General features: G+C 41.2%; 1 protein-coding gene across 3 annotated transcripts; it reads right to left on the minus strand.

Moving 5' to 3' along the window:
• Positions 1–66: 66 nt before the first annotated feature.
• Positions 67–8,143, minus strand: map7a (microtubule-associated protein 7a). Of its 3 annotated transcripts, XM_056393270.1 has the most exons (17): positions 8,059–8,143; positions 7,440–7,585; positions 6,105–6,686; positions 5,389–5,493; positions 5,153–5,227; positions 4,879–5,042; positions 4,666–4,765; positions 4,376–4,492; positions 3,965–4,110; positions 3,695–3,831; positions 3,349–3,587; positions 3,079–3,256; positions 2,828–2,996; positions 2,580–2,684; positions 1,658–1,708; positions 1,282–1,510; positions 67–966 (listed from the first exon to the last, which is right to left on the minus strand). In XM_056393270.1, exons 3-17 carry the CDS (start codon positions 6,229–6,231, stop codon positions 956–958), a joined length of 1,953 nt encoding a protein of 650 aa, XP_056249245.1. In that variant the 5' UTR covers positions 6,232–6,686; positions 7,440–7,585; positions 8,059–8,143; the 3' UTR covers positions 67–955. The 3 variants fall into 3 exon arrangements, with proteins under 3 accessions (XP_056249245.1, XP_056249246.1, XP_056249244.1); XM_056393271.1 differs by lacking the exons at positions 4,376–4,492; positions 8,059–8,143 and having other exon boundaries at positions 7,440–7,455; XM_056393269.1 differs by lacking the exons at positions 7,440–7,585; positions 8,059–8,143 and having other exon boundaries at positions 3,965–4,134.
• Positions 8,144–9,297: the final 1,154 nt, after the last annotated feature.

Here is a 9,297-nt window from a genome sequence, read left to right on the forward strand (position 1 = left end):
TTTTTACTTCTTTACTTTTTTCATGTTAAGTACAGTCAACATGTCACCTGAAAAACAAGGCAGAGACGCAGCATAGTATCAACTTTAATCAAATATGGCATATCTTAACTTCTCAACAGGTTAACAAGTGATAGTTGTGAGCAATACTTAAATTATAAGATCAAATATTGATGATCAGATACATTTGTTTTTATACGCTTTTATTATAATAAACTCACTTAACCTCTACGTCTCAAAGTCTGCTTTGTAAAGTGATTGCGCAATATCAAACAAAGCAACTGGCAGTGCAATAAACGCTTTGTGCATCGTATTTTCTAAAACAGCACTCACAAAACTGAAGCAAAGTCTTTGGAAAACTAAGTTCCTTAGCAGCTTTGAAATATGTGATTGCTATACTTCACAAAATCAAAGGGTAAGATAGGAATTGATATAGAAAATGAACTTTCACTAACACCCTAAACTCTTGTGTTGCACAAAACAGCGACTTGAGCCAGTCTTAATTCCACAGTGACAAAACTGAGGAAGGAAAAAGTGCTTAGGTAGCAAGAAATATCAGGAATAAGCAAAAAGCATATGGCTAACATATGTGACTGTTTGGATGGCTATTCCTAGTATTTCACAGAGGCATCACTGTCCATAACTGATATAAACTGCAATTGCCAGCAAGCTATCATTACCACTGTCTACATCTACAGTTTTTTTTTGGCTAGTCATTATTACTTCAGAAACCTGTTGTACTGAAGAAATTAATATCTAACTTGCCCAATACATGTGCCACTGGTTACACACAGAGAAGTGACCAAATGCAGACGACCTCAGTGAGGCGAGGCTGGGATTTTACATGCTCGTTCAAAGTGCTGAGGATGGGCAGCAAACTGGCTGTACTGCAGGAATTCCCATCTTTTGCAGAGAAATCACAGCTCTCCATCAAAGTCTTTGCCCACTTTGAAGGTGTTCAGATGACCTCTAAAGAAAATGCACAACAGGGAGATAAGAAAAAGAAGATATCAAGTGAAATGTTTCAGAGCAGCTCACAACAACTGTGATGCAGTGTTACATTTCAAAATGTATTAATGATACTGATTGTGTGGTCTGTGGACACTGTCACGGCTATTTACAGCTTAACTAGGAGCAAACACAGTTAATGATGAAGCATGTCCGTGAGTTTCTAGATGCTTGACTTCTATGATCTCACTAGCTGGCGCTAATCGTTGTCAGAATCTGCCTGTTTGTTGATGTCTATTTCCCACCCTGAGGGCGAGTCATGCTGCTGTGTCTCACCTGCTCGTTGGTGGGTCTGGATTTCCTCCAGGCCTGTGAGTGTTCTGAGAGACCTGCGTTCTTTGAAGGCCACAACAGGCACCATGTCCTCCTCATTCTTCAGCCCCAGCTGTGAGGACTTAGTTCCCACTGGCAGCTTGACAGCATCCTCTATAGTGCCATTGTGCACAGGCTCTGTGTTTTCCTTTGGTTGGGCTTCTTTTGGCAAGATCCTCGCTGGTACAGACTTCTGTGTTGAAAAGGATTAACTAATTTAGTCGAGGACAGGCTGTGTGGCTTTTAGAAGTGGAGCTGGTTAGTTATTAGTTGATGCCTGATGTGCGTCATATGAGCCCCGGGGCGATGTACTTTTTAAAAGCTGAACAGTAAATCTCACCGTATCTGGAGAATCTGTCCTTCTGGTTCTCCGCATGATCTCCTCAAGTCGCTGGAAAAAAACACAGCTCTCATTAGCGCTGTCACAGAAGGCTTTCTGAGAACATTCACTCTCTTAAATAAAACACAACTTTTGATATTATTGATTTTGATAATGAAAGATAATATATATAGGTGTGTGTGATATAGTAATCTGATCACTTGGAGGAAGAAACAAATAAATCCCTCATGTGTTTTAACATAATAAATAAATATAAAATAAAATAAAATAAAATAATGAATAAATCTATTCATCCTCAATATGTCTTAAACATGCATTTCAGCTCAAATTTGTAAATCAGCCTCAGTCTGAAGCGAGACTGTGCAAGAGGAGGATCCCACGAGAACGATGCGGACAGGCGCCGGCTTTACTGTCACAAATTTTTGGAAATTTCCAAAACTACAAAAGTTTCGGAAATCCATCTTTGATACTCTAAAAGATATGTGAAAAAGCCTTGGAACCATTCCCACTGTGTGCACTCTTTGGGGTGGCTCATTTAAATTGTGCTTTCTGTTCTCTCCTTGTTTGGAAAATAATCCTGTTTGAGTGGAAGGACCCACTTTCAGCAATGGACACCGAGTTAAACAGTGCATCAGATTCAGTTAGCAAAGGATCTTTATTTAATTAAAGACTCGACTCTGAAATTCTAAGCAAATAAATTGAATCTATAATTTATTTATTTACCTATTTATTTATTGTTGTTGCTGTTTTTTCTGCCCTCTACCTGTAGTTTAATTTATTTATAACCTTACATATCTAGTCTGTCTTATCGTATAGCTCACTTGTTTTTTTGGGGGTTGGAAAAAAAATGTTTTTGTTGTATATACTTGCTTATGTTGTACATACTTCAAAAATATATAGTAATGACTTCTTATCTCATCACCTTTTTTCTTGCTTGGCGCTCTGCATCTTCTTTTTGTGCAAGGATTTCTCGCTCTTGTTTGATCTGCTCGGCTTTCGCCATTTCTTTGGCTTGCTCCTCTTCTCTCTGAATAAAAACACAGAGCAGATACATGTTGTGAGAATCAGCACAAAAACAGAGAATGTATCTTCAAGCAAAAGCCATCCATTAGAATAGAGCTGTGCAATTTAACCTTGCTCCGTTTTGGCAGAACAAATGTTTGCACTGACCTGTTTCTGCAGAAGGGCGGCTTCCCTCATGGCCTGAGCTCTCTCTTCCTCCGCTCGTCTCTGCTCCTCCTCCTCCCGTCTCCTCTTCTCCTCTATGAGATGCTGAGCCTCGGCCTGCTGTCGCGCTCGCTCCTCTGCCCTCCTGCGCTCCAGTTCTTCACGACTCCGCCTGGACATGTCATAAATTTGCAAACAGTATCAGTGGCCTGCTACTGCAGTGCTTCCGTCTTGTAAGTGGACATGTTTTTTACCTTTCTGCCTCCTCTCTCTGCAGACGCTCCTGCTCCTCTCTCTCCCGTTGTAGTCGGGCCTCTCTCCTCTTTTCAGCCAGGAGACGAGAGGCCTCCTCTCGGTCTGTAGTACCAGCCGAGGGCCTGCTCACAACTTCAGGAGGCTTTGGAGCTGGATGAGGAGGCATCTGGGAAGGACCTGATGGGCAATAATGTCAACATCAACATACAGTGTATCTGAATCACTTTAAATACTTCACTTTTTGTTTCAAGCATTTTTCCGTAGCTTACTTTCATCTCTCGTTGTTCTGGTTATAGCCTCCATTTGTGTCTCTGGCAGGTTCAAGCACGGAGTCTCTGGTGCATTTCCAGCCCTCATTTTCTCTTTCTGACCTCCAGCTGATGTCCTGACAGGCCGTGAGTTACCAGGAGCGAGGGCTGAACTACAAACAGCAACATCTTCCTCAGGGACCGACGGGAGCTCGAGCTGCAGCGGGGTTGAATGTCTGCTAATTGATCTGCGGGAACTCCTTTAAAATCCAGCAGAAGAGAGCAGATGTCCCGCTTTGTTCACATTATCATGACCGTGTCGTGAATGTGGTAGCGGGGGTACAGGTGCACACTTATTTTTACCTACCGTTCTGGTGAGGGGGAGGGTGTTCTGCTTTTTGTGACTGTGGCTGGTTTCATGCTGGTTTTGACGCCAGGTGATCTGATATTTGAGCCCCTGTTTGACTTTTTCTTATTGGCATCTTGCTGTTTTGTTGCTTTGATCTAAAGCAAAGAGAATGAAGAGAAAAAGGATATCAGAATCATAGTAAAGACTGAAAATACTAGCAGCTGGGTGATTCTAAAAATAATAAAATCATATATTATTTAGCAGCCAAAGGAACAGCTTTATATTTACCTGCGCCAGATTGATGCTTCTGTTGTTGGGACTGGGGGAGGCATATGGCCTCTGTTGGACCAAACCAGAGTGCTGCTGGGGTTTGAGAGGGGTGGTGGTGGTGGTGGTGGTGGTGGTGTTGGTGGTATTCATGGAGTGGAATGAAACTGCACGGCGACAAACATGGACAACTGAGCCAGTGTTTCGTGCCATAATTATGGGAAATTGGAGAAATATGGACAGATGTGTGGGAACAGTGAAAAGGATGGAAGTGTGGAGCAGTGCGTCAACAGAGAGGAAAATGAGCAGTGTTAGTAACCAGAGGGTGTAGTTGCAGTTGTAGTGTCTTGCACTACGAACCAGTAGCATCGCTTTGCCATAATATTAAAGCAAAAGAGTGCATTCTGTTATCAGGGGGGAGGGGAGGAGTACCTTCTTCTCCTGACTCACAGCCAGCGCTCTTGCTCCTGGCCAGATAAGAGCAAGTGGGGGTAAGGAGGCGACTGACCAAGTTCTTCTCCCATGGTGTCAGTGGTAAGCGACGTGGAACTACCATGTTGATCAGTATAAAGTTTTAAGTGCAGCAAAAACAAAAGATAAGGCACGCCAAGAATCGTTGTGTTAAGATACAGTATAGATACTGTGAAGTATGGTGTTATGAGTTTAGAAAGATTATGTTAAAAGCAGCAGAAAAAAAAGAAAGCATAGTCATCTCTACTTACTATTCTTGGTGGCTTTCCTTCCTCTTGAGTTTTGACTGAGATTCTGTTGGGCCCTTTGGCTCTTCTCTATTGTTTTGCGCACAGCAGATTCATGCCGCTCCTTAATTCAGGAAAACAAGCGCAAGTGTCGTTGTTACTCAATTCAGGGCTGTGAAATGAATAATAAATGAAGATAAATAAAAAAAAGTTTCTTATTTCCACCATCAAACTCACTTTCTCCTCCTTCAGTCTCTGCTTGCGCTTCTCCTCCACAGCGGCACGCCTCGTCTCCTCTTTGTACCGCTGCTCCAGGAGTTTGTTCTTGCGCTCCTGCAGCTGTTGTTCATAGTAGAGCCTGGCCCGTTGCTCCCGCTCCAACCTGCTCAGCTCCCGAGAGGCTGGGGAGAAAAAAAAAAAAAGTGAACCAGTATAAATAGATTTATGTTCATCTTTTTTAGAAATTGAGGACAGAGCCGTATGAATTGTACCACCATAGGAGCTCACATACCAAGTAACTTCTCTTGCTCTTCTCGTCTCTCTCGTGCTGCTTTCAGCCTCTCGTCAATATTTTGTCCATTAGCCACTAGAATGCCAAGATAACACCTTGCAGTCACTGGTTTGACGACATACATTACATTAAGGCAGTCTGTAAAAGGACTCTGTGCTTTAAGACATGATCTGGTATCTTAATAACATCGCATCTGGCTGATTTAAAGAGTGAGTGTGACCCCGGCTGTGTCAAACCTGCAGTGGCCCTTGGAGAAACTGAGTTGGAGATTTGGGCAGGCTTGTGAACAGGACAGGCTGCTTTCTTGGCCTGCGTATTTGGTTTGATACAAGAGCCATTCTCTGGAAGCGAGGAGAAAAATCATGCATGTTATTCAGTGAAAAAATAAATATTTTTCATTATCTGACACTCAATATTTTTTGGAATCCAAACCCTAAATGTATATTTTAGTACAACAAATGATATGAAGCAGCTGTTATGTGTAAACAAAAACCAATCATCATGAAGACTCTTTCCCAAACGGTGGTTGTTATGGCCTTAGGGTCAGCTACAGATGAAAGAGCCATTATAAACAGCAACAAAAAAAGTCAAGTTCTAGACACAAGACTGAAGAGTAATCAGTTTAAATGCACAAGGGGGGTAAAAATCACATGAATGTCAATGTATTCCTTTAGGGTTAACAATGTCAGGATGCTGATTATTCTATGTATATTATGTAATCTGTGTCCACAGATGCCCCATAGTTTTCTCAGGTTTATGGTAGCCATGCTCAATTACAAACTGATTTAACAGAGGGAATATATAATCTGTATATTCTGCTCATGCGTCATCAGTATGATCAGATTATCCTGTGTTTGTGATCTATAGTCATCCTGGCTTTGCCTCAAGGAAAGGCTTGTTTAGATCAGCTACGATTCAAAACCCTTTGCAAAAAAAGCAAATTGCTACTAACCTGATGCTCTTCCAGATCCATTCCTCTTCCTTTGGCTGTCGATTGTACGTGAAGAAAGTGGTCCCTGCGATGGAGGGATGACACTCTGCTTCTTCTGCACAGCCATCGTAGGTATTGAGCCTGGCATACCAATGCTCACACTCAAAACCCCCCTCCTTTCTCCCCTCCTTTCTCCTCCTCCCCTTTTGAATTTCTATTTCAAGATGCCTTCGGGGTCTAACTGTTAGAGAGCTGTGCAGGGGACTGCCTCCTGCATCAGCTGCTTGTCCATCTGTGCCTTCAGAACCAAGCGAGTTAAAAACAAGAAGCATCCAGTTATTCCCTTGTCCAGTGGGCTGGAGATAATTTAAGGCAATGCTATCCACAAAGGAAATTTACTTCAGTCTCCTTTAAGGTTATGGAGGTCTGGAGAGAATCTGATCCTCAATGAGTCTCGTCTATAAAAAGGCGACTCCCCATTTAAAGATCTCACCCCTGTGAGCTGCTCCGCTTTACTTTCACATAATATAGCTGTGTCACTTTAACTCCCCCACCACACTGCCTGCTTCCTAGATGGAAATGGCCGAAGGGATGCAGCGTTTCCTGGAGACAGAAAAAAAAAAAAAAAATGGAGGCAAAGCTGAAAGCCTGTCCTCATGAATAATTACCATGACAACGGTGGTGTAATATTCAGTGACATGCATTGCCTGGACAGTAACTTGCTCTGATGTAATTGGTGCTTTCAAAAGCTGAGGTAAAAGCTCACCCCCATGATTCTTCCTTTGAATGAAATGGTCTGACCACTAGATGGAGGTCTTTCTATCTAGAGGACAAGGTGAAGTCAGCCTTGCCCCTTAATGACTTCAGCTACATTCACCTAAATCTACTTGGGCCAAATGTCTAAAAGCCTTACCAAAATGAGGTCATTCAAAACAATAATTATCTGCTTCTACTTCCTACATGCACTTATTAACTTTGACTGATCTGACATCACACTCATTTGTCCCAGTGCCCTATTTTGACTAAAATGGCCAATATGGCCAGTATGGTAAATTTAACATTATAAAATCTTGAGGTTTAGTCATGAACATAAGTTTTATTTTATGTACTAAACTAAGCCCAATTATATTCATAAGATAACAATCTAACAAGTTTAGAAACAAAAATAGCAGCATCATTTGGAAACTTTCAGACACTGATGAATTGATTAGTTGACAGGCAGAAAATTATCACACATGTTAATTAGACTACATGTTATCCAAGTACAGGCAGGTTATTTACTAGAAACTGCTGCAAGGAAATACACAGAACAAGGCCAGAGTGTGTTAACTATTTCAGAGCAAGCTCATCTCTTACCACCCTGGTGGTTCTTGAGCTCATCCGAGTGTCTTTGTCTGCGAGGCTTATTCAGCCTCCATTTGGGTCATGTGTCCCTAAAAGCTGGTTCCCCAGTTCCTGGTTCTCCTGGATCCACATCCAACACCTTGTCAGCAGCTTCTTCCCTGGTTGTGTGCAATGAAATTTTTATTTTATTATTATAAATTCACATTTAAAATTTTTAAACAACATACCCCTTTCATTCTGGTACATTCAAACAAGCTATCCTTGGATTAGGAATTTAAAATTATTAAAATATATTATATTATATTCAGGACAAGTAGATATTTTGTTTTGTTTTTGTTATGCCAAATTTACTCTCACTCTGTGCCAGCCTAAAAATACACATTTTTAATGATTAGACATAGAAAATTGCTTGATCTGCCACATGCTGTTTTGTAAGTTTAATGAGTTATGCTTTTCAGTCGAATTAATAATGAAAGAAAATAAAATCTTCGAAAATCTGCTGGTGAAAACACGTGTGAAAGTTGAGAAATGTGACCAAAAAAAAAAAAAAAAGACATACATCAATTTTTATCAAACAATTTTTATCATACCTGCAAAAGGCTCATGTTACGAAGGAAATGAAGTTCCTCACCTTCAGTCTATCCAGCTGAAAATCTTCGGACAAGCCGTAAGAGGTCAGTGATATCACTTATCTTTAGCCACAAAAACACAACATTGTGTAACTGAAGTAACAGTAAGTTTGTTTTCCATGATGCGCGTGCGGGAGCTAATGTGCTAATGTAATTGTGTAAGGTTAACAGTTGTAAACACGAATATTTATGTAACTTTTACTCCAGGTACTTCACAAGAAGTCGTTTTCCAAGACTATCAGCAAAAGCGTAGCCAGTTTCTGCTCAGGTATGAGACTAAATTGACATTTTGTGACAGTTAACACGTAGAGAGGCGGTTGCTGCTAAGTTGCTTTAGCATAGTGGCATAACTTTAGCAGCACCGGAGCTAACTAAAGGTTGATTTGATGTTCGGGATCTATTCGTGCACGCTGCACAAAAATACGACTCCAGTTTGAGTAAAACAGGCGAAATAACTACCTGTCAGTCACTGTTGTATTTAAGAGGCCCATAGTGCAGCCAATGGCAATTACAAGTCTTTGGCCACCAGGTGGCGCATCCATTCATTACTATGGCAACAACAGGTAGCACAGTAAGTGAACAGTGAGTATGGTGCACAAGTTGGAGCAGCTTTATCCTATGGAAGCGAATTGCATTCACAAATAAATAAAATGAAATATTTATCTCGAGTATGACTTCCGTATCTCATAATTATGAGATACTGTGGAACAATAGGACAGAACGCTTCAGAACTTGCCTGAGGATCGTCAAGAATGAGAGACAGAGTAGATCCAAGTTCATAACTACTAGAGGAGGCTTGTGGTGTGCAGAGTATACATTATTGTGCAAAGGTTTAAGGCAATTCATCGTTTACTAATTCATTCTGCAGCAGGACAACAAACCCAAACATATGACCAAAGTCATGAATTTCCCCTAGGGAATAAATAAAGTATCTATCTATAGAACTATCTTCAGACAAAAAACAAAGAGTCCTGCAGCCTACGACATGGCCCCTGCTTAGTCCTCATCTCAACATCATGGAGTCAGTCTTTGATTACATGAAGAGACAGAGCACACTGAGACTGTCAGGCAGGGACTCAAGGCAGGACTCAGACGCAGAGAATAAGTGAACAATTGGCTTTATTGAAATCACCGGAGACCTCAGACAGAGTGACAAACAAATTGCTATGAAAAAGACTAGACACTAAACTCTGAAATCTGAGAAACAAAACACTCCAGGAGGAGAAAAAAAACTCTAATCA

Source organism: Seriola aureovittata, chromosome 13 (genome assembly GCF_021018895.1).
Source record: "Seriola aureovittata isolate HTS-2021-v1 ecotype China chromosome 13, ASM2101889v1, whole genome shotgun sequence".
NCBI lineage: Eukaryota > Metazoa > Chordata > Actinopteri > Carangiformes > Carangidae > Seriola > Seriola aureovittata.